General features: G+C 28.6%; 1 protein-coding gene across 1 annotated transcript in view; it reads left to right on the forward strand.

Annotated features, from left to right (window-relative positions):
• Nucleotides 1-105: 105 nt before the first annotated feature.
• LOC129915836 (uncharacterized) overlaps nt 106-26886 on the forward strand; it is a 55299-nt gene continuing 28518 nt past the window's right edge. The window contains exon 1 of the mRNA XM_055995528.1: nt 106-585. Coding sequence (XP_055851503.1) covers nt 311-585 — 275 coding nt within the window. The 5' untranslated portion in view covers nt 106-310. The remainder of the gene's footprint in view (nt 586-26886) is intronic.

The raw sequence follows: 26886 nt of genomic DNA on the forward strand, positions 1-26886 counted from the left end.
CTCCTACCTCTCTAAAAGAGTAAAAAGTTGTAAACATGTTGCATTGTTATAAAAACAAGTGAATGCATAGTTCAGACTTCGGATTCACTTGTTCTCAATATTTTGATAACAGTTACAGTATCCCGTGGGCTATATAACGGTTCGGGTGTAATTCAAATTTACTCCACATAAATCGTATTTCATAGGACCATAGTGACGATTCGTAGACAAAATTATATTGTGTCTTCGATCAAGGACATTTTTCTTTTATAGACCTCCACAACCTGAAGCAATTTATTTTTATTTTTGTTGTTGTTGTTGGTGTATTAAAATGCCCTGTCAATTTTATTTACTGAATGTTATCTTTTGTTGGTTTTGTTTTCTTATGCCAATGCCAAGTGCTGAGTCGCAATATGATGTGATACACTTTACGACAGAACAAAATGAAAAGAAAGTGCTTGAATTCCTCATGGTAACGGAAGTAAACTGTGGAGAAACGCAGACGATGGTAGATGTGTGCTTTAAGAATCTACCTCCACATTTAATGGAATTCCTACAGAAGACGAAAATAGCAGTAAATAAGGATGAAATTGCTTCTAAGTGCACGTAAGGCTATAAGACGTAGCTATACCAAGTAATACCTAACGTATAGAGTTTTTTTTGATTGTGTATTAACTGGGGTTTTAACAATTTTGTACACAATGACATATGACAGGAGCACAAGGTCGCTTATGGGAAGGCAAAACATTTTTCAATGGAATTCCAGTTAAAAACGTCGTCTACTTGCGTTATTGAATTTGATTCTAGGAAAAAATTATTATTTTCAAAATGTAATTTTACCTGGATTCACAAAGAGAATATATTAGCTCAAAAGGCAACGACGCGACGTATGAAAAACGCCAACGGAAAGAAGTGTGGGGCACTGATCTTTATAACACACTAGATATAGTGGATTTTCTACAAAATATATTTCTTGCGAGAAATTGACAAATGCTGGAAGAGTATCTATCATTGTCATGAAAAAGTACATCTTTGCTTAGCCATATTAAGTTAGTAAGTTGACAGACGAAATTCTTCATTCTATTCAGCTTTTTACCCGACTACGAATATACCAAGAGGACGGTTATGTGTTTGACCGGTTTGTATGTTTGTATTAATGTTCATCTGTTAGATCGTAGATTTTTAAAGTACTTATTGTAATTTGACAATTGAGGTATCTTGGGAACCGTTTTGAGCATTTGACAGTTGTGTGATAAAAGTTGGCCTCAGAAACGGAACAATACAAAACCGGGAGGCTTACCGCCGATTTCTGAGGTCAACCCGGCGAACCCCACAGGCGGATCACTAGTGTGAAGCAGTAACGTGGAAAGGTTATGATCCCCTCGACATCGAGATCATAACAGCGCCGAGAAAAAGGAAGAAGAAGACAGTTGTGTGATAAAATTACTTGCAAGTTGTACGTCCATTTCCCCAGCCCGGACCTATCGCAAATTTTTAAAAAAAGTATGCCAAAGTTTTGTACAAGTTTTGTACAGTTTTGTACAAGCAAAGCCGAGTTTTGTACAAGCTTACAACGAAAGTTATAGCCAATTGAAAGTACCGGGCTGGGGAAACGTTTCCTCAGCCCGGACATTTTTTAAAATTGTATCAAAATTTAAAAAAAATTCTAAAATTATCTACGAGTTTTGTACAGTTTTGTACAGGCTTAGTTAAATAATTAGAGCTAATTTAAGTTTACACTGGGTACATGCGTACCAAGCCAGCTATATCCAAAACTTAAATGCAAATTCCATCAAAGAGTTATGTACAGTAGGTATTGTACAGATAAAATGGAAAATCTAATTTAATTACTGATATTAATTTAATTGATTCGTTCTTAAATAATAACAAAAATCTACATTTTGTGTCCTTGAAACCTAATTAGAATATTACATACAGATTTCCCAAAAGTATACTACTAATTTTCACTTATGAATAAATCTTCCAAAGGTATGCAACGCATTATTTCAAAGCCGAGATATGTAACTTCCAAAGGTATGCAAGTTATTTAAAATTTTAAAGTTTTTTTGTTTTGCATTTAATGCCCTGTATGAAGTAGGAAGTAGCACTTGTAGTCGATACATAAATCAACTACCATTTTGCTTTTTTTTTTTTCAAATAAATAAATTCATGGCCTGTTTTCACTACAGCCCAAATTTTAAATTAAATTGGTAGATTTGACATTCGAAATGACATAATTTGCGAAATATATCAATAACAATTTTAATAGCCTGAGGAGTAAAATAAAATAAAAAAAAAAAACAAAAAAAAAAAACAACATCATTATAAACATCACTATATACCTACACTTCCAATTTAACCCATTTCCGGCTAACGTTGCGTTTTCGCAACGTCATGTTTAAAGACTTCTGGAACATAACTGATTATATTTTGAAATAAACTAAAAAATTATTTGGAAAGATAGTCAAATTATCTAATCGACCTGTTTTTTGAGCTTTTTTGGGGCTATGAAAATTCGAGCTTTTGTAAAATTTGAGGTAAAATTTTTGAACTTTTGAAAAATATAGTCAAAATTATAATTTTACTAAATAGTCTCAACTACAGGTAAATAAGGGTTCAAATTATATTCTAAAATAGTGCTGAAATAATTTATTTGAGTTGCCTGCTTGTCAGGAAAGATGAAAGCATTACGTTGCGTTTTCGCAACGCTCGCCCCGAAGGGGTATCAACATTTTTGAAATAATGTTTTTTTTACATGGAGTAGGTATGAATAAATTTTATTTGAGTATTTTTATGAAGAAATGAACCAAATAAAGATACACTGGGTAATGAAAGATTGTTGAAAATAAAATAACAAAATTTGTAATAAGTTATACATTATATTTGGTAATTTTATGCTTCCACAGAATGGGATTTTGTGCGGTATTCGTCGAAGTATTTTTGATGAATCGGGATCAGCAATTAAATTAGATTTTCCATTTTATCTGTACAATACTATACATAACTCTTTGATGGAATTTGCATTTAAGTTTTGGATATAGTTGGCTAGGTATGTACGTACCCAGTGTAAAATTAAATTAGCTCTAATTATTTAACTAAGCCTGTACAAAACTCGATTTTTGTTGTACAAAACTGTACAAAACTCGTAGATAATTTTAGAATTTTTTTTTAAATTTTGATACAATTTTAAAAAATGTCCGGGCTGAGGAAACGTTTCCCCAGCCCGGTACTTTCAATTGGCTATAACTTTCGTTGTAAGCTTGTACAAAACTCGGGTTTGCTTGTACAAAACTGTACAAAACTTGTACAAAACTTTGGCATACTTTTTTTTTTAAATTTGCGATAGGTCCGGGCTGGGGAAATGGACGTGCAAGTTGTCACTAGTGTAAATGGTGCATAACTCAATCAAACTTCAGAAGTCTTAATGCAAATGAAACTATTTTTTAGTACCAACATTTGCCAATTTTGGTACAGTTTTTGATATAATTTTGTTAGTATGTACACTGAGGAAAAAACGACTGAAAATCAACGAAAACCACGTTAGTTAAACTATTTTTCGGAATAATTTTGCGTTGAAGATGATAATTTTGAAACAATAGTGAAGTAGAATTGGTTGAATAAAAAATTAAGGATTTTGGGTGATTCCTTATAGAGGGAACATTTTTTTTTTAAATCAAAATTAGAGGTACTAATAACCAAAGTGAAAAAGTAGTTTTTTCTCAAGAACGGCTCAAACGATTTTGGTTAAAATGTGTAATGTGGGACAAAAGATACCACTTTTGAAAAAAAAAAATTCAAACCAATTATGTATATGCCACAATACCGTTTTTTTTGTAATTTCCAATAACTTTCTTGTAAACAACTTAACCGATTTCAACTCAAAATTTTTAAAAACAACTCTCAAAATTAATGTAAAAATTAAATTTAACTTATTCTATAAAAAGATTTAGCCTTCTTTATCATAAGAAAGAGCAAGTACACTAGGGTGGACCAAAAAAATTATTTTTCATTATTTTGATTTGCTCTACCGATAACTTGTTTTCTCGGCAAAAAATAGTGCTACCCTCATTTTTTTCAGAATTTTGCAATGATGTTTAGGGGTTGCGCGCACCACTTTATTAAAAAAAATAAGCTCTTTTAGTTTTTAAATAAATAATTTTTTAATCGAAAAGCTGTTTGAGTAAAAAGTATTGAGTATCAATAGATCTACTTACCTCAATTTTTCTTAAAAAAAAAAAAATATTTTTGACTGATTCCCAGGCTTTAGAAGTTGAAATTAGTGATAAATGCTGTGAAAAAAGCCTTAAAACTATGTTTTACTGTTTTTTTTTATAACGGTTAAAATTATTTTTATCGTATTCCTCATCAAATTTACTATAAAACCGTGCTTTTATATTGCTCAATTCTTCTTTAATTGATAAAAGAAAAATAATTTTTAAAAAAGATCGTATCAAAACAAGTGAAGGAAAAATGGGGGAGGGTACTATATCTTGGGCGCCTAGATTTGATAACGGTATTTTGTAGAGGAGTTAAATACGATCATTTTTTACTATGGGAGGGGTGGTCTATCTGCCTCTGTTTAGACGGGAATGACAATTTTTTAAAAAATGACTTAAAATAATAAAAAAAAATATTAAAAAAAAAATGGAAACACTTACAGTTATGAATGATACCTTTTTCAAAAGCTAGAACTGTACACTTTATTCTAAATTTGAAGTAAAGTTATTTCAATCAATTGTTTTTGAAATAATCGATTTAGCCCTGATTTTTCAATCGTCAGTTAGACTATCAGAAGAATAAATGTCAATATAAAAAAAACTTTTATTCCTAGGATTAAGCTCTATCTTAGGTTTATCTGACTATTGAAAAATTGGCCCTTAAAAGAAAAAAATTGTGAAAAATAGTTTAAAAAACACTTAAATACTATTTTTGTCAAGAATGTGGATTACAATACAAAAAATGGCTGATAAAATAAAGTGTCATAATTGATTCCTTATCAAATACTGAAGTCCATATGTTTAAATACTTTCTAGGTTTTGAGAAAATTGAAAAATAAAAAAGCGAATTCTTTACCAACGTGCTATCTCAATGTTGAAAATTAGAGTGATAAAATGCAACAAAAGCTAAAGGCCGACAAAAATAAAAAAATTTCTTACGTTGTTTCAATTTTATTGTGAAGAAGTTTCATGTTAATTTTTTCAACATTAAATCAACGTTGGACATTTTACATTTTACGTTGCGTTTTTTCCCTCAGTGTAAGTGAAAGGTGAAACTCAGTCGTGTATTTTATTTTCCTAATTTCATATCCAGGATTTCTTCTTTAAAACACCAACTTTTTTCTTTATTATTTTTTCTCAATTTTATTTTGTTATTTATTTATTTCGTAATCTTCTTAAACATTTTAATTTCGAAAAATACCTCTTTTTGTTTTTCAATTTTCTCAGATGAGAAGCATCAGTTGGTAATACTGATACGAAGTTTTTTTAAAAACTGTACCTTATTGCATCCTGCAGGATAATCATTTATTTAAGACTTTTGAAACTGTTTTTTTTTTTTTTTTTTAACAGAATCTTCTAAGCAAGGTAAATCCTAAAAATTAAGAGATACCTAAAATAAATTGCCATTATCCCTTTTTAGGCTCATTTAATGTTACGAGTATTTATTAAGAGATACAGTTTCTGGGTGTCACATGGCAGTTTATTTTGTTTATATGTTAGAAGTTTTTAATACTGTTCCGAATAAAACAAATCTGAAATGAGATAATTTTTGCCCTCATTTGGATGAAATGAGCTAGGAAATGAAGTGATACAAAAAAGTATTGGGTGCTTTCGTTGGTATGTAATTACTTTTAATCCTAGCTCATTTCGTCAGAAATAAGATAGAAATTATCTTAGTTTATATTTTAAATTTTAATAAGAATTTATGTCATTTGCACTGGTAATTTTCGTAAATCTTTAGGAAGTTATTTTTTTTTTTAAATATTTAGTCGACGTTTCCGGAATCATGCGAAATAGAATAAATTAATAAATACATATATAACACTTAAAAAAACGGTTTTATTTTATGTATTAATTTAGGAGATTTAAAATTAACCGTAAAAATAGTTAAGAACCCAACGTGCTTCTCTCGTTAAAAATAACTTCTAAGCAAAAAATAACTTCCCTCCCTCCCTTCAATGCAGTTTTCTGAACCTAGCTAACGCTTGTGTTTTATTTAAAATCATTCCTCCATGTACGTACATTTATGTATCTTTAAGTCAAATCATTATTATAGTTATAGTGTTGGATAGAAAGACAAAAAAAAAATGTTCACTATGGCGGATGCGTACTTTTTATGTTAGTGAGTTGAAAACTTAATTTATTTAATTAAAAAAAAAATTGAGGTTCCAATCAAAATTAAAATAACGAGGAAAAAGGAATCCAAAAAAATTGTATATTTTAACTACAAGAGCAAGTTAATATTTTAATAGGATATTTTAATAGAATGCGTTATTTTGCTTAAAATTAGTTTTTTATAAATAATTTAAAAATAAAGTTGGTATGTCATTTTGTAGCAATCGATATTAAACATCTTAAAACAAAAAAATCCGAAAATCAATATTTTTCGTTTTCGAAAAATTGGTTTTACAAAACAAAAAAAAAAAAAACATTTTTTTATCCTTAGAACTATTTTCTGAAAACTTGGATTTTTTTTTTCTAAAATAACATAAAAACCTTTGTATGATATTAAAAAAAATACTTTTTCCACTTAAAGATATTTGTTTTTTTTTTTTTTTAATAACAAGTTATGTTTACATAATTTTTTATAATAATCCAAACAAAACGGGGTTCTGAATTTTGGTTAAAATTGTGAATGCAAAAAATAACACAAAAATGAAAATAACCAATAATGACAACAAATTTTATGGCTAATTGTATTCTGGACGTGATTTAGTCTGTTTTTGCTAGTCTAAGACAGGAATTTATGCCCAAATATTCCTAAAATTAAATCTATTGCGTAGGTTCTTAAAAAAAATAAAAAAGCCTAAAGCAAGGAAACCGATCTATTTAAAGAACAAAAAAAATTAAGTCTTAGATCTTAGTGGAGTAACTAGGTAAAGCAAATTATTAGGGAACCCGGCCGAACAGCTCTGATTTTGACGATTTTTTTTTCAAACGTAGGTAATTAAAAATACTTTAAAGCAAAAGTATTGTTTTTTAAAATTAAAAATAAGTTTTTTTTCAACAAAACCATTTTTTTTTGCCTAAATTTCTTAAAACAAATGATAGCAAAATATTCTCTAGGTAATTTAAGGAAAAACAATATAAGGGAGTAAGTGACAATCATCCATCGTTTAAGCGATAAATGCAATTTTCTCACAATCTGACTTCAAACAAAAAAAAATATTTTGAAAACAACGGCAACACCTACAATATTTTAAAATACATTTTTAAAAAGCCAGAAGCTCATTGTTATCTCTTTAATTTAAATCCACTAAATTTAATTAAGAGTTTTTGAAAAAATGGTCCTCAAACTCAGAATTAAAAAAAAAAAAATGTTATTAAAAAAAAAGTTAAAATGACTTTTTTCCAAACTTTTTCGAATAAAATATGAATTTATATAAAAAAAATTTTTGGCCATAAATATTGTAAGTTGAATTCCGAAAGAAAAAAGATTATATTATATCACACTTTTGCAAAAAAAAAATTAAAAATTACTTCAATTTCAATGGGGTTTTTTTTGATAAAAACTGAATTTTTGCATTGAAATATTGATTTTCTCAAAGATTTTGGTAAATAAGAACTTCAAACTTTTGCTATTTAACTTTCAATAGTAAGGGCTATTAAATAAATAAAAAATAACTTTATATTTAAATGTTGAACTTAAAAAAAAGGGTAAATTTTTTTTTCAAAACTTCTATTAAAAAAAGTTCTTCGAAATTGAAATACTTTTTAATTTTTTTCATATACTGTAATACATATTGACATTTCCTTTTATAATTTCAAATCATAATAAATGTGGCCTAAAAAAATTGAAAAATAAATGTATTTTATGTTACGAAAAAGTTTTAAAAACGACATGTCAAAATTTTGTCAATAATTTGGTTTTTCAAAAATCTAAGTTCAATTTCCATTCTTTCAAAAGCCCTTTATTCAATTTTCTTAATTTTAATTTTATAAATAAGAAAAAGCTTCTAGCTTTTTAAAAATGTATATTTAAATATTGTAGGTGTTGAAGTTGTGTTCAAATATTTTTTTTTTGTGTTTGAAGTCAATTAAAATGAAAATTGCATCTATCGCTTGAACGGTGGATTGTCCCTCAATTCTATATTTTTTTTTCTTTGAATTTCCTAGACAATCTTTCGGCATCAATTAATTTATGAAATTGAAGAAAAATTTTTGAAACAAAATTTTTTTTGTTCACAAAAATCTTCAATTAAATTTAAAAAATTTAAAACGGCAACAGCGGCAATTTTTAATCTATAAAGTATTTTTAATTACCGACGTTTGAAAAAAAAAGATCATCAAAATCTAAGCTGTTCGGCCGGGTTCCCTAATATTGCCAATTTTTGAGCTTTAGTTACTCTACTATATTCATTAATAAACTCAAATATACATAGGTACCTAAAAATCAATAAATTAACTTCAAAAATTTGTTCTTCTTCTCATTTACACAACGAAATACACATCTCTAGTAAAGCATCTTCTTCCTAGCAATTGTTGTATAATCTGTCAAAAAAGAATAAATTGCATAATATTCGTCTACCACGCATGATAGGCAAGACACCGAATCAAAAAATGATACAGGGTTATGACATAATATTGCGTAGGCGAAAGTACAGATTTTTCATGAAGAGAATTCAAATGAAATTGTTATTATTGAATATTTTATTTTAAGCCATAAGCAATAAAAATACCAAAATAATTTTCTTCTGTTACTATAATATTTGTATGGGCAAAATATGCACTTTGGCATACAGGATACAGCAAACAAAGGGTGCATTCAATTGTTTTTTTTGTGAAAGCCTTTACAAAACTTTGAAATGTATCCTCTTGTATCCTCATATTCGTGATTTCCTGCGAACGTAAATCAATAATGTTTTACTTGCTCTATAGGGCAAGTATTGGTTTCTGGTCAAAAAAAAATTCGAGGTTTTCATCAAAACTAACATTACGATAATGGAGAAGTCCGAAAAAGTGATTTTCGTCATGACGTCTGTCGGTCTGTGCGTCGCACAGTGGGGCAGAAATACCTTATGAACTGCGATAATTATAAATGTTTTTGTGCGTTAAAATAAAATATATTTTTCGAAAGGTTTTTGATGTGTTGAGTTCAAATTCAAGAAAAAACATCCATTTAAAACATTTCTACATAATTTTTTAGTCAATTATTCATATAGAGTTGAAGTTTTTTAAGGCTTTGAACAGCATCATTTTGATTGAAGATAAAGCAGATTTAATTATTTAAACAAAAAGGTTAAAAATGTTTTGCATGTATATAAATATGTGTTTGTATGTGTATATATATGTATATATAGATATATATATGTATGTATGCAAATACATTTATATATATGTAAATGTATGTTAGGGTAGGTAAAAAAAAAATATCTTTTTTTATTTTATACTTCGAAAAATCTATTCCTAGACACCTCTAGAATGAACTTACCAAATATGAACTCTTAATATTAATGGGAAAATCCTCCGCTTCATAGATTTTCATTTTTACAACAGTCTTATATTAAAAAAAAAAAAAAAAATTTTTAACAATCGATTTCTAAACGGTTAAAGCAATCGATTTCAAATAAAAACCTTTTTAGAGCGTTTGAGCCCCTACAAGAAAACATCTTGCTAATTTGAAAATAATAAATTCTCAGTAAACCAGAAAATTTAAAAAATATAAAAAATTTCTTAAATTTTTTTTTTTTAAGTTTGACCTTGAATATCTTTCAAATGGTAAGATTAATGAAAAAAGTACGAAAAACCTTTTTTGTAGAGTAATCCAATTCCTACAAGAATATGTCTTGCCCGTTTGATTATTAAAGTTTTCCAATTTTTTATAAAATTAAGAACAAAAAACGAATTTTTAATGATTTTCTAAAACTTTGGACCTCGAATTTATTTTAAACGGTTCGATAAACAAATAGTGTGAAGGTCCGTTTTGGTAGATTGTTCAATTTCCTACAAGAATATGTAAAGATATTTTCTAAAAAGTCGATTGAAAAAAAAAAAAAATGGAAAATTGCGAGGCGGAGGATATTTTGGAGGTGTATAGCAATCGATTTTTCGAAATATTTCTATTAAAAATGACTCAACATCTTCAAAATTTTTGTCAATACTTTTAAATTGACTATTGAAAAAGATTTTGCATAGTTCCTGCCTTTTGCAGGGGAAAAATTCCATGTTGAGACCTTAAATACGACGAAACTAAATAAATCGAACCATACTTAGGAACACAAAAAAATAAAAAAAAAAAAATATTTTAGGCAGACATTCCGTGCTTTTTTTTACTCAGTTTCGGGAAAAGAAGATATTAAACTAAGAAAAACACTTTAAATTCGGTCGGAATGTTTGCCTAATCAAAAAGTACCGTTATTTAATAAAAAATTGACCCTCTGTCCTTGAACTATTTTTTTTTTACTTGCTCTATAGGGCAAGTATTGGTTTAGTGCAGAAAAAAAATTGAGGTTTTAATCAAAACCAACATTACGATGATGGAGAAGATCAAAAAAGTGGTTTTCGTCATGCCGTCCGTCGGTCTGTGCGTCTGTGCGTCCATCTGTACATCGAGCTAGGGCCTAAACGGGTGGATGGATTTGCTTAAAACTTGGTACAGATGATTTTTGCGTAATTTCCTAGGTCTGTTTTTTTTTTTATTTTTTTAATATCTCCTTTTTAACGCATACCTCCCATATACCGTTTTCGACGTATTGCACTTTTCTCGAAAACGGCTCTAACGATTTCGATAACATTTTATATACGTAATGGTCTTATAGATTCTAACAAAACTGCGTTTTTAGTTTTTCTTAAAAACTTCGGAGAACGGAAATATGGTGTTGCCATTTTCCAAAAATTGTCATATATTTTAGGTTCATATATTTAATCGAAGCATAAGCTAACTTAGTTCAAAATTTACAGACAACTAATTCTTTTCATTTTGAAATAAAAAAATTTTTTTTTAGGTTAAAAAAAAAAAATTGAAAAATTTAATTTTGTTAACATTCGATTTTTAAAAATTTTTTTTCTCGAAACTTAACAAAATCTTAAATTTACAATAGATATTTAAGATAAAGACACTTTGAACTACAAGTACGTGCGACCCAGTCGTGCATTTTATTTTTTGATTTTACTTAATAATCGAGTAAAATTGGCAGTAATGGACGAAACGTAAATTAATGAATTTAGCACAGTCCACAATTTTAGCAAAACTTTCAACTTTGATGCCGAACTGTAAAGTGATAGAAACAATAATTAAAAAAAAAGCTACTGAATCATATGAAGCATATTATCAGCTTATCAGAACAGTTATTTTTTTTGCAGTTTGTTACATATAAAAAAAATGACTTATCGCCGCTCTTGCCTATGGAGCTGCCCCACAGTGCGTCGGTGCGTCTGTGCGTCGTCAAAAAAAAGCTGTACAAGAAGCTGCAGCCTAAACGGGTGGACGAATTTTCTTGAAATTTGGTACAGATGATTTTTTTGTAATTTCCAAGGTTGTTTTTTTTTTTTTTGTTTTTTAATATCTCGCTTAGTACATATACCTCCCATACAAAGTGTTCGAGGTATTGCAATTTTCTCGAAATCAGTTCTAACGATTTTGATTAAATTTGAACCAGGTAATGTTGCACGTAAATCTAACATAACTGCATTTTTGGTTTTTCTCAAAAAATACGGATAATGGAAATATGAAATTAAATTTTTTAAAAAATCAAATTCTAACTTATTCAAAATATTTTTCCTAAAAAGCTGTGACATAAAAGCTACTTTTATCATAAGAGCAAGTACGTGCGACTCCAGTCGGGCATTTTATTTTCTATACCTGTGTTCCAAAATTGGAATTTTTCAATTCAATTCACTCAAAGGTTGTTTTTCATTGGAAAAAAAAAACTTTTTAGATGAATGGAAATATTAACATTCACCTGTGATGCTATAAACATTTTGGTTTACCTAAGTGGGATCATTTATACAAAAAAAAAAATTTTAGAGAGCAAATTACATTTTTCGTATGGGGTTATCATGTTTCTCCCAAAATATGATGTTTATATTTTCCATTTAGTATCTATCATTCCAAAATAGAACGTTTGAATTTCTTTTATTCTGGGAAAAATCTAAATCACATAATAGCTGCTAGCTTGAATTGGCCTTGTCAAAATACAAAACCCAAAAAGCTGATTTATGATAATTAAATTCGGCATTTAGTATTTTGCTCCTTCGTATAAATCAAGTAGATATTTTGATTTGTCGGGCACAATAATGGATATATGTATTTTCGACGCCCAGGATTTAGGACCAACTTTTTCCATCGATCCCTTAGCCTCTAGTGAATTATATTTCATCGACCTTTCTCTTAATTTGATGAATTGATTTTGTGTGTTGTTTTGTGAATTGTACTATAAAGTTGTTCAAGGATATTGTTTCTCCTACAATACTGCATAGAAGCAGTGGTGATTTATTTTGTTTTTGTTTTTTCATCTTCTTTCCTTTCAAAATTATTCTTTCTTTGTACACTTTTGTTTTTTTTTTAAATATTTTTTGTGAATTTTTGTTCAATATTTAAATACAATTGGGTCTTGAATTTTTATGATTGAAATCGTAGAGGAACAATTTGACTCTCAATAGGGGGTTCGAAATCCCCCAAAATCAAACTGGATAATTTATGTTGATACAATCATGCCATAGGAAATGTGATTTTAGGGTATTTTTTAAGTGCGCTGGATGGAATGAGACTAAAGATAACTCGATACGATTACTAACCGAAAAAGATTTAAATGAATTTGTTACCCACTCGAAAAACCGAATGAACAATAGGGTAACATGGGATACCCATATTATAAATTCTGTTATCTCAAAAATGTATGTTTATTTATTTGCTACTTAATCAACTCAGTTACAAGTTTGTAGGACATAACATTGTTTTTTCAAAACAGTAGGTACTGATGTTTTTGAGATTGAAACGAAAAACTCGTTTTTGTGACATTTGACCTACTATAACGAGTCTAGCGGACAGAGAACACTCCTGGTTTTTTCACAGATTATAAACCATTTCAATACCAACCTGTTATACCAGCATTTGAGGTTGAACAAAATCCCATAAATTATATGGCGCAAAATTTAGGGGAAACTTTCATATCATATAATTGGCCGCATGCACGAAAAAGTGTGACTCATGCAAATTGTAATTTTACCTAAAATTTTTTAAAATTCAATCATTAAATAGTGTAAATAGATGTAAAATGACATGGTAAAAAAATTATTTTCTAAATAGTTGAAGTGAGTTGAATTCTTTTTTAAGTCGATAGATTTATTTTTTATTTGACTTTTTTGAGAAAAACTAAAAATGCAGTTTTATTGCAATTGCTTTGATATTACGTCTGCAATGTTTAATCAGAAGCGTTAGAGTCGTTTTCGAGTTATTTGGTATAGCTTCAAAAATTTGTATGGGAGGAACACTTTCAAAGTGAGATATATATATAAAAAAAAAAACAACTTTCAGAATTCTCTAAAAATCATCTGTACCAAATTTGAAGAAAATCCGTCCATGCGTTTAGGCTGTGGAAATGTGTTAAGATGGACGCACAGACCACAGTGGGGAAAAGGCGGAAAAAACCCAACTTTCGGAAGTACGATTTATTTTGATACTGCACGTGTTTCTAACAGTAAATTAGTTGAAGAATCAGAAAATGAAAACTGTTTTTCAAAAAAAAAATTGTGGTCCTGGAGATTATCGCTCAAAGTTGAAAAACAGTGAAAACTGATAAAAATACAAGTAGTTTCAAAATGATCTATTTTCCTTAAAATTTAAAGGTTTGAACCAATTTTTTTGTAAATAGGCTTAAAATAAATTGACAAACAATATGGTACATTAGTTTAGCGAAAAAGAATTGAATACAATTTAAAAAAAAAAAAAAACATTCAATTTTAGTGACTTTTTAGGTTCAAATTAGGTTTTAACTACTGCCTCCGTCTGCCTCTGTTGGCGGATAGGTTTTCCTAGATAGTATTGAATCTCAGCAATAGTTTAAAAAAAAAATCTCACCCGAAGACGTCCGTATTCGGTTTTTATAGCAATTTCAATCTGAAAAAGTCATTCAAAAAACCAAAAAAAAAAATAAGGCAAACAAGAAATATGCAGCTATTTTCGCCAGACAAATCTTTCTAAATGTATTTTGGTATGCTGAATCTGAATGTGAAGTCCGTTTTGCTAAACAGCCCAAAATTTTTGATAAGATTCCAAAAAAAATTTTAAACCCACAATTTTAAAGTTTTTCCCAATTTAGTCGCTGTTGGGATCAGGAGTTTGTGTTAATGAAACCAGCATTGCACATTTACCTATTAAAACAAATGTTTTTTTTCACGAAGCCACTTTTTTGACTTTATTTATAACTATCGGAATCGGAATACAGTAAAACTGGTTATTTGAAGATTCTCTTATCTTTAGTTCCACTTGTTTCCAAAAAAAGGATGGAATGATTTGATGGGATGTTCCGCTAATTGAAGGAAAAGTTTAGGCTTGGTAGCCGTTTAAATTTTAGAACTAACCAAGGAAAAAAAAGTTTCCAAGAAAGTTAAATTTTGAAAAAAATGCCATACCTAGCGTTTTTGGATATTTTTCCTTTTTTGAAAATTTTTGATTTTTTTTTATTTATGTAAAATTTAAACGGTATTTATTAATAAAATGTTCAAATAAACTAAAAAAAATTTGATTTTTCTAAAAAAGCGATTGGAAGTAAGTCATTTACAGCTGCAAAAACTTGATTTCTGATTTTTTAATATAATTTTTTTCTGAGTGGGCAATGGTTGGTCATTGGTGTAGATTTGTCTTGCTATTAGCTACCTTTCCTGCAAATTTCATGAAAATTGGTTCAGTAGTTTAGTTTTAATTGAGTTTTTTCCGGTCTCCCATACAAGTTGCCCCACAGTGAGACGCACGAATGGAATTGCGAGACCCACTTTTTCATCTTCTCTTCTCCATCCTCGTAATGTTGGTTTTGATTAAAACCTCGAATTTTTTTTCGACACGAAACCAATACGCGCCCTATAGCAAGTAAAAAGTTAATTGAAGAAAAAAGTTGGTTTTTTTTGTTGTTGTTTTTTTTTTTTTTTATAAAAACTGATGGTATTAAAAAAATTCCATTTTTTTCAGTAGATATTGTACAGACTTAATGGTGGTAATAATTTTTAGCTGATGTAATTATAAGCTTTCAGGTGGTATAAAGTTTTTAGTAAAATGACATGTAAACAAATTAACAAAATGGAGAACAAAAAATTATTTTTCATTTTGCTTTTGTCACAAAATCAAGCCAAGTTCTTTAGCAAGTTTGGCACCACAACCTTCTTTACAGGAAACAACTCAGGCCATTTTCAACTCCTCTCTAACTTCCACACCAAAGATTCTAGAAATTTCAAACTCGCTACATTCGTTGAGCTGGACAGCTTCTTACGATGAGTAATTCCTGAGATATAGGGCTTCAAAAATCGCAAAAATCGTAACTGACTCAGTGACAGATCATCAAAATTATGGAGAACTTCCGGCTATCGTCGAAAATTTGAGATTTTCAATTCAGGGGGCGTGGCATCCGCCCATTTCCGCTGAATTTTCATCAAATATTATAGAGCACTTCTGACTATCGTAGAATCTTGATATTTGGTAGAATGGTAAAGATGGTAGTTTATACAAAGGAAAAAATTAAAATTTGAGAATTTTAGCCAGGGGGCGTGGCAACCACCCATTTACGCTGAATTTTCATCAAATATAGAGATTTTCAATTCTACAGCAATATCAAAAAGTAGTGAAATCACAACAAAAACATTACTGTTAAAAAAAGAGCTAAGTTCTCCTATGTTGAAATTATGCTGGCACAAAAAGTACTGAGATGTAAAAGTGTACCAAGTTCTAAAGTTTGGGTTCAAATTCGTATCAATAAAATTTTGATTGTTTACTTAACAATTTTTGAAATAACTTTAAAAATCGGTAATTAAAAGAAAAATTGTCAAGAGAACAATCAAATTTCTTATTGATACGAATTTGATCATCTATCACAGAATTTATGTGCTTCAAATCTGAATCCTTATTTTGTATACTACACAATAAACTGTTGGTGTCACATCTTTTGACATGACATGAGTAACATTATGATTTTGCCACTATAGAGTCAACAATAAATCAACCCAATTAACAAGATGAACAATCAACAATAAATCAACGCAATAAACAAATTACACAATACAGTAAACAATATTGGGTCAACCACTGTGAAGGAATTCTGCAATGTCAACAGTAAACAGCTATTCAAATGAATCAATCAAACAACTGGATCGCCCAATAATACGGCGATAGTTTCTGTCGCAGCAACACTTGGACGGATGACTATATGAATTAATTTTGTTATTTCATTTCTGTATAATTAACATAATAAACCATTGATTGTTTCATCCGTAGTCGGTTTTCCATATCTATTATTATTTTATTTGAATGCTGCTCATTATAACCATCAAAACTAGGACTCGTGTTGAGTTAATGCATCGTGAATCCGGAAATCTGAATAAATGCACCGCCATCAAGGACATAAATATTATTATCCTGATTATGACCACATGTGGTGTTTCATTTGAGTGCACATTGTTGTCCATATAAAGAAGTCTCTGAAGTTGAATATTCATTGCTAAAATATTCTATAGCATTATCATCTTGTGAGGCAATGAGAAACAAGAAAGCATTTATTAAGTTTAATATCATAAATTGATCGTTATAGTGCTTTTCATGGTTTGACTTGATTTACACTGTCTGTTATTCTGATAAATATGTTCCATATGCCTTGTTTTGTGGGACTTAAAAAAATATGTAGGTACTTTGAAAAATCCAATAAAATAGTAAGTATACGCCCAAGTGAACACATTATGATATCTACCTAAGAATATTAGCTTCTTAATTTTTGTTCTAATTTTCTATATTACAAAATATAGCTTATGTATTATTGTTTATGTCATAAAACATAAACCATCTTACTGGCTTACAACATGTGTACTTCTTTCAAAACAGTTACAAGTGCATTTTATGATATTTTTAGAAATTGTTATTAAAATGGAGTTTTTTTTGCCTACTAAGTCACTTTTTGCATTGTTTAAACAAAAACTTACTAAATAGTTATCATATACCGATTTAATCGTATTTATTTTTTTTAATCACTGAAGGAGCAATAAAGAAGTTTATTTACTGCAATTTCGCTTTCAAAAAAACTTTACCCCTTAAATAATAATTATTTTTATGCTAGATTTATTGGTTTTTTTTTATGAGTGACCTCGACTCTCATAATTAAGTGCACATTTATTCTTTTACTTTTACTAGCTGACCCGGCGGACTTCGTTCCGCCATTTTTTGTATTTATTTTTAATTTTCGACTCTACAATTAGTTAACATTTTAAATGAAAAAGAGAATCAAAACTTGAAAAGTTCGTAAAAAAAGTTTAAAAAAAACTTTTAGCAAAAGTGGCCTATGTAAAATATGGCCTATGTTAAAAACGGCCAAAAAACTTGGGACAAAAAAAATTGTTTTTCCCGTTATTCGGTCAAAAATCATTTTAAAAATTCAAAAGTTTGTACAATGTACATGCATCCTGCGCATGATTAAAACCTATATTTCCTTTAAATTTGAGATTTTTTGCAGACTTTTAAAAATTCCAAAAAAATAAAAGACTACTCAAAAATGTATCTAAAAATTAGGTTGTTTTTCAAAAATTTTTATTTCAAAATACAGGGCCTATGAAAAAAATCCGTTTTAGACCCCTAATTTTTTTTTTAAATATCTTTCTCATGGTGTAACTCAAATTTCTGTGCAAAATTTTGCGTACCTGTAATTAGTCTTTTGTCGAAGGTCTATGACTGCAAAAAAAACTTCACAACTTGGTTTTGAATTTTTTTTGAATTTTTTTCAATACCTTTTTTAACTATTGAATAAATTTGTCTATCATTTTAAAAAAAAGTCAACTCTTTACGACTTACCGTTTAGAAAATAGCCTCTTTTTTCAATGTCGTGTTACCCCTATTTACCCTATAAAATCTTAATTTTTTTTTTGCCTTAAACCTTCTACTCTTATACCTCTTTGATTAAAAAAAAAAAAAAAATTAAGAAAATAAGTCAGCCGGTGTGGCCGGTTAGCGAACGTACACAAAACCAAACTTTAATATATGTAATAGATATGTATACTTCCACTTTTAAAACCATTTTGTATGTATATAATATCCTGTAACTTAATGTACACCTGTTTTCTTTATTCAATAAATATAAAATGTCTCTGATATTTATAGATACCAAATATAATTACACATGCACACAGAACTTCCCACTTTAATATGAATCTGAATATTATTTGACAGAACTATGACCTATGCGATTTCATGTTTCATGCCAGGTGGTTAAAAATAAATAAAAAAAAAATAACACAAATTTTTTCACTGTTTCAATTTACTTTGCTACCTTTACCGGAAATTCTCACAAAAATTTGTATCGTATTCTTATATTTATTTCAAACAGGAAAAATAAAAATAACGTAAGATACATATGTAGATTGCATGGTTTGCCTTGTCAAAGAGGGAATCATTGCGGCTTTGGTAATATACCATACATATACAAATACATATATGACGTAGGTATGTATATATTTTTTTAACTTTATCCTTGCATGATTGATATATATTTTATTTTACTTCATCAAAAAATGTCATATTTTTTCATTTTGATGTGTTGAAAGAAGTATCTCAGAATAAAAATACAACATTGCATGATTCTTACTTGCTACTTTAGTGGGCAAGTTTAGGATTTGTTAAAAAATCGAACTCGACATATCAATGATAGAAACTCGAGCCGCAGCCGTAGCGACTGAAGTGATTTTTATAATACCAAAATTGTTGTTTTTTTTTTATCAAAAATCACTCAAAAGTTTTTTATTAATCAAAATACGTGTACTGTTGCAAAAACGTTCGTATTTTTAAATAAAAACAATATTTTTTGAATCGTTTTTACCATTAGGTACTTGGTATGGAACAGTTTTTTTTTGAATTCTGACTTCCTCATAAACGAATTATCCGATTTCAAATGAAAATTTTTGATCCAAAACCTCTTAATCACCTTAATTTTAAAACAAAAATTTTTTGGATCTAATAGTAAAGTAACTAAAGATAAAAAAAATGACAATATTAGGGAATCCGGCAGAACAGCTTTTGATGATCTTTTTTTTCAAACGTCGGTAGTTATTGAAATAATTTTTTTTTTATTCTGAGTTTAAGGACCTTTTTTTCAAAAACTATTTATTAAATTTTGTGGATTTAAATTTTATTGATAGGAATGAGCTTTTGTCTTTTTTGAAATGTATTTTTTCAATATTGTAGGTGTTGCCGTTGTGTTCAAAATATTTTTTGTTTGTGTTTGAAGTCAGTTTGTGAGAAAATTGCATTTATAGCTTATAAACGATGGAAGATTGTCTTTTACTTCCATAGGTATATATTTTTTCATTAAATTACCTTCCTAGAGAATTTTTTGGTATAATTTATTTTATGAAATCTAAGCAAACAAAATGGTTTTGTTCAAAAAAATTTAATTTTAATTAAAAAAAAAACAATACGGCAAAATTGGCAATTTTTAACCTATAGTATTTTTAATTACCGACGTTTGAAAAAAAAAGATCATCAAAATCAGAGCTATTCGACTGGGTTCCCTAATAACACTGGTCGGCAACGAAAATGGAGCTTGAACCAAACCATACTTTTCTATAGGACTTTTGTGTGCTGATTCCGAATCTGAAGTCAAAATTTCACTGGCACGTCAAGTTTTCGAAAGATTTAAATATTTTTCGCAAAACTACATATGCAATATTTAAAAGCTATATTTTATCGTACGTTTATTTTTATTTTCAAAATTATTTTTTTCTAAAAGATATTTGGTATAGAAATGTATGATATCTCAAAATCTTGGTGGTTAAGGTAACTTATGGTTTTTGAAGCAGATTTCAGTTTTCGACTCCAGATTCCGTTGAAAAAATAGCAAAATATTACGGAAAAATAATAGTTGTAGATCAAATGTCAAAAAACATTTAATTTAAAATTAGTTTTTGGGACTTTATAGCTAAAATTGTGATGAGCAGAGCTCAAAAACTAGACGTGATGGAAAAAATCTGTAAACTGTTTTGAATTCAGCACACAAGTTTATTAAAATCACCTTACAGAGTTCTTGCTCCCGCCTTTTTTTGTTTTTTTTGCCGACCAGTGTAATTTGCTTAAGTTACTCCACAATAAAACAAAATTCAATTTTGTTTTATTCAATTACAATTATTGTGACTAATGACTAATGATTTTTTTTTTGAAATTTTTCTTTTTATATTTTCTTAAAATATCGTACCAATTTTTTTTTTTTTTAAATCTTTAGATATGTATATAAAAATCATTTTTTTTTAAACGGCTCTTAAATATTAAAATCAAATTATTTTTAAAAATTTTAATAAACTGCTAATAAAACTAAATTAAAAATATGCTTAACTATTTTTTTAAATAAAAAGCTGGCAATTTTTACTTCAAGTGCAAGTACGTGCGCCCCTGTCATGCATTTTATTTCTATTGAAAAGATATATATGAATTTAGGTGAAAATATTCTTCACACATGGCTTGGATAGATTTTTATTAGGAAGGAAATACAAAATTTTCATATCGGTACGATTTTATACAAATACCAACTTACAATCCTTCTCCCATTTTGTTATATTTTTGAAATGATTTCGCTTTTTTTTAATTCGCTTTCTATTATTTCATTTTTCACCCAATTATTTTTGGTTAGTTCGCAATTCCGTAATTGGTGTTTCTCTAACTTTGTATTTTATTTGTTTCGAATTTCCATTAGGTACAAGTGCAATGAGTTATTTTGCTTAAGTTAACTTCGATTTTTGTTTACTTTGGTTATTCAGGTTATTTCGTTTTCAGTTTTATGAATTGTTTGGATTTTTGACGAAGTTTCGTTTAATGTTAAGCAATTTGTTGAAATTTAAAAGTTTTGTTACACTAAATTAGATATTTTCTCTTTTCCTTGAATCGCCGAAAACCTAAGCGATACAAATTATGGGACTTTATGTCTATTGCATTGTTGGCTATTCACAAAATTTCCGTACAATATTATTGGACACCTGAAATAATTAAATACATTAAAACGCAAAAACAAATTAAAGGGATTTTTTAAATGCAAAATTTAAATAAGCGTTATTAACCTGATTTCAAAAACGCTCTTAAAAACAGGGGCTGAAGAAATAAATAAAGACAAGCAGACATATTTATTTGATTGGCAAATAATATTCTGTCATCTTTCCTTCCTTAATTAAAAGCTTTTCACAGAAAATAAATCAGATGTATTTGATAGTTAAAAAATATCTACTGTTTAAAATTTCCCCTGTTAGTTATCTAAAAAATTACTCTTCTTTCTTTACAAATTTGATTCAAACGATATCTTCCACCTAATTAGCAAATCTTTCCTTTAAGTTTAATTTTTTAAATCATGTTCGTTCGATATCTCTTTAAGCTTATTAATATAATTTTTAACTGTTCTTTTAATTCATTCATTTATTGTCTTGTACAGCAGCCCCCACATCTTGCTTCATCGACGACTTTTCATATCCGTATTATTCCCAATAAATTAAATTATAATAAAATAATTAATGATATCCCATACATTTCATTAAACAACTGAATTAAAAGTGGATACAAAAAAAATTCACTTTTAATTGATTTGGTTATTAAAAGAAATGCAAATTCTGACTGAAAGTAATAATATCCATCTCTTCGTAGGCGGCAGTATTTCTTTCATTGGTACTAATTAATTTTATTGAGAGCAATTTATTAAAAACAGAACTTCTCCATATCCTTAAAAGAATTGTTTACCTTAATAAAATAAATTGATAAAATTAAAGGTTAATGCTATATAAATATTGAGCAGTTTGTAAATGATGAAAGAAAGATGAATTAATGTGGTGTACACTAGTAGAATTTACTTTGAATTTCGTTATTTTTAAGCACCATCCTTCGCGCTCATTAATGAGATGGCCAGGGGCGTACACTCCCTTGGGGCAAGCGAGGCTGTGCCTCGGGGCCCCCGATCGACCCCAGGGCCCCCACTGGAGACAATGCAGAGAACGAAACTGTTAGCATAAATTGAGTTACGAAGTAACCAAGGAGACAAAATATGTCATTCAGTGTAATGTATAATGCATTGGTAGCCACACAATATATATTGATTTAAAAAAAAGGTTACCCTAGGGGCCCCAAAAAAAAAAACTGCTTTTTTAAAAGAAAAATTATAATTTTATCTTTGGGCCCCAAAAAATATTACTTGAAAAATCTTTGCCACCACAAATAATACATTAGGGGCCATAAAAAAGCAAAAAAAAATTTAAATGAGGATCATCAAAAGTGGTTCAAAGCAATCAAATGGAAAATTAAATATCAATTCAGGGGCCCCAACATAAATACATCAGGGCCCAAAATAAAAACATTACGTTATTGGTGGCATTCCGAATATTACTTCAGAACAGAGGCCTTAATACCTAATAATTCTTGGCTCCAAAAAAATTACATTATATTTTAGGGGCCTCTAAGCACTTAATTTTGAGACTCTAAAAATAATTTTTCAGGGGCCCCAAAATAAAAAAATTATGTCTGATGATGGAAAATCAAATATGTACCTATTTATTACTTCAGAATTCAGAATTCAAAATTTTATTTTAGGGGTTTCAAATATTTAATTTTGGGGGCCCCTATAGTACAAGTGTTTACTACTTTTATGATAGACATTTTAAGTAAGTATAGCAAAGTGCATTACGAACATATTAAAACATTAAAATAAACCTAAAAGTAAATAAGCCATACAAAAAAAAAACCTATTGCGTATACGTACTTTTTTTTGTATCTAAGGGGCCCCCAAATATTAAAGGAGCCCCAAAATTTAGTCTTACCCCGGGACACAATGGGCCCAAAGGACAATTTGCGTCTCAAAAATGGTTTTTATGAAATTTTAATTTTTGGTAATTTCTTTACGGAAATGAATCAAGGGAAAGTCAATCTATATGTTTTCATTGAAATTTGATTTTCAAAATGAGTTTCTCTATTACAAAATTGTATCTGAAGTCTCCACTTGAAAATACTTTGTTTGAGTAACAAAATAAAGCAAATGTTCCCGATACGTTTTCAAAACTATATTTGAATAAATTATATAAGTGTTGTATGTCGTTCGAAAGCTTATTTTAACTGCTATTTATATTGCTGAAAAAAAAATTTTTTAAAATATATTTTTAATTAATATTATTTTTTTTCACACAATAAGCTTTTATTTGCAGTTTTTTAATTTCGAATTGAGTTTTAAATGTTTCCGCTGTCTTCCGCTGTCTACTTTTTTTCACAATTTTGTTCTTTGGTTTATGTACTAAAAGATACAAAAAGAATTGGCTGCTTTTATCTGCTTTTCTTTGATAGAGAACGATATATCTGTCGAAAGACAAAGTACAAAAAAACGTATTTTGGTGCATCCTGACCTGTTTCAATACATATCTTGAGTTCTATTGATCGCACTGTCAAGATTGATGTCTTCAGGCTTTGGGGGAATGACAGAGCATCAGTCCTTATATTTAGAATGTGATTTTGTGTTAATTTAGCCTACTCACATTAATTGGAAAACTCCCGATATTTAACCCCTCGGAAACCATATAAAGCTGCGATTTAAAGCTGCCAGACTTTTGAATTCGTTATTAAAACGCATAGGGCTATAAAACTGCATACTCACATTTTGGTTATACCTCCACTCTCAAAATTTGCTGTGGGCTGTTAGACTTAGTATATGCACCCGAAATTGAAGATATTTGTACTATTAGAAAAAGTCCAAGGTAGCAGAAAAATGTTAGAATTTAATATTGTAATTGTTGAAAAAAATTTCATCTATGGAAAAAGTTACATAGAGATTTTATTTACTGATTTTGATTTTACTCGAAGATTTTCAAAATTAATTAAGAAGGATTTTCGTGAAAATTGACAACCAGTTTTTTTTTTGTGATTTCTTTTTTTTGCTCTTTTCTCAAAAGCGTAGTTTTTCGACTATTTCACTTTGCCTTACAAACGATTTTATTTAAAATGAGTATAATCAATATTTTTCTTATAATTTTTCAATAAAATAACGTAACACAAACAAACTACATTGAAATGTATTTTTTCTTTATTTTATACTCATAAAAATAATTGAGTAATTTTAAGACACGAAAGGAAGGCCTTTATAAAATTAAGAAACCAGTTTTATCTTATTTTGCAATATTTGAGAAAATAATCTTTTAAGATACAAAAGTTACAGATTTTTGAGACGTTCTAGCCTAGTCAAAATCGTATTTTTTTTAGCTTTCAATAAACGTTTAATACTTAAATAAAATTATTAGCTAAAAAAACAGTGTGTCAAATAATTTATTAAACATTTCAGGTAATATATTCCTAATTTGAGTTTATTATTTTCAGACTCGAAGAAATGACAGATTTTGGAACGCCATAATCGAGCCAAAATTGTACTTTTTGAACTTTGCCTAACTTTTCAAAGCTCAAAAATAATTTGCATTTAAAAAAAAACTACGCTCAATGATTTCTGATACATTAAAGATTATATGTTCCAAATTTGGTTTAATTATATCAGGAGACAAAAAAGTTACAGATATTTTTAAATACCCAAATCAAGCGAAAATCGTACTTTTTGAACTTTGACTAATTTTTAAAAGCTTAAAATCAATTTTAATTTCAAAAAAAAGTAAGTTGAATGATTCGTTATATATCAAAGGCATTATATACCAAATTTGAAGCAATTATCACAAAAGACAACAAAGTTACAGATTTTTGAGACGCCTAAGGCCATATGGGCCCACTGTGCGGGGCCCCGGCGACTCAACGTACGCCACTGGAGATGGCATATCAATATCATACATATTTAAGGAAATTATGAACTTTGTGATAGAATTTGTTTCTACTTGTTAATTATATAGACTACATTTTTAGAAATAATGTATTAAGAAGCTTATCAGTTATCACGAACAAAACATGTATTTTGAAAAAAAAAAAAATTAAAACCTTTTTAATTAATTTCCTGGTTTGATTTTCAATAGCTTTGTTTTTTTTTTTTTTTTTTAATGAGTATAATTTATTAATCCACTTTTAATTAACCTTGTTATTTAAATAAAGGTACCTATGTAGTAATCCTCTATGGACTGAAAATGAAACAACCTTTATTTTTCTAATTAAAATAAATCTCCTCGTGCACAGACGGTAGAACGTTTATAAATTGATTCTAATGAGTACTAATTGAATGCAAAGAGTACTTTTCATTATAAACTTAAAACAATTTTATATTTGCCTGAATTAGCCAAGTGGTGTTTTTTTTTTGCAAAACAAATAAACAATCAACAGACAGATTAATTTACATCATTTTTATAAACAACAAACAAGTATTTTTATAACAAATTAAAAAGCTATTGAATACAAATTTCATAGGTCAGAGGGGGCTAAAATAGAAAAAAATAATCAGCAACACTGAAGGTTTTAGTTGACCGTCTGCTCTTTAGATTTTTGCCTCCCCCATGAAATAAGCCCTAAAAAATTGTATTAAAAACAAATATAAACTTCCCACGTCAAAATACTCTCACTCATAAAAATTCACAAATTTTATTTATACTAACTGGAAGCTCTAATTTTCCACTTTGAGGGCAGTAAGCCTTTGACCCAAGGTCTATATACATATTATATCCCCCATCTTCTTTTATAAGTTTCGATCAAATTGCTCATTGTCTGGCACTTGTGAATATTTATTTTCATTTATTGATTTATTCTAAACATTTAAATTTTTTTAACACACAAAATACTAAACAAAAATGTTAACCGCTTCATCAAAAACATAAACATCAAGATACACTTCAATCAATGTTGAGTTTTGTATGCAACTTTGTTTCATTGTAACCTCACAAAACTAGTTTTTAATCAACCAAGTGTAGCAATCAATCAATCACTCATCAAGCACTTGTGTTCCTTCATACAAAGCTAAGGATTTGAATGAAATCAGCAAAAGTACATACCTACGTCAAGCCTTAGCTATGAAATTCCCTTTGTTTAGCCAATGAAAAAGAATTTCTTTTAAATTGGTACTTTTTTCACATCACCTCGGAGGTTAAATACTAAAAATGCGTTTTCATAAACAAAAATTTAGATGAAAGGGTGTTTTTTTCGAAGAGACAGTAAAATCTGTAATTTGTCCCAAAAAGCCAATGATTCGTGTAAAACGTCTAAGAATTTAAGTATAAACGTTTAATTTGTCATCAAATTATGAATGAATTACACTGGTCAACAAAATTAAACTTTTTTTTTGTTACAGAAACAAAGGTATACTTTTCTATAGGATTTTGGTGTGCTGATCTCGAATCCGAAGTCAAAAAAAATCTATCACATCAGGTTTTTGAGATAATCCCGTTAGAAAATCGAAAATACCGCTTTTTACCAGTTTTCGAGATTATTTCATAGCTTTTGGTTATTTGTTTTAAATAAATTTGTATAGGTTTCTAATAGAACTTAATCTTGTCTTTCTAAATCCGTTTAAATCTTTTAAATATCTCTTTTCTTCTTTGAGAAATCTGAAATTGAAATCAACGTGTTTGGTATATCTCA

This window comes from Episyrphus balteatus, chromosome 3, assembly GCF_945859705.1.
Source record: "Episyrphus balteatus chromosome 3, idEpiBalt1.1, whole genome shotgun sequence".
NCBI lineage: Eukaryota > Metazoa > Arthropoda > Insecta > Diptera > Syrphidae > Episyrphus > Episyrphus balteatus.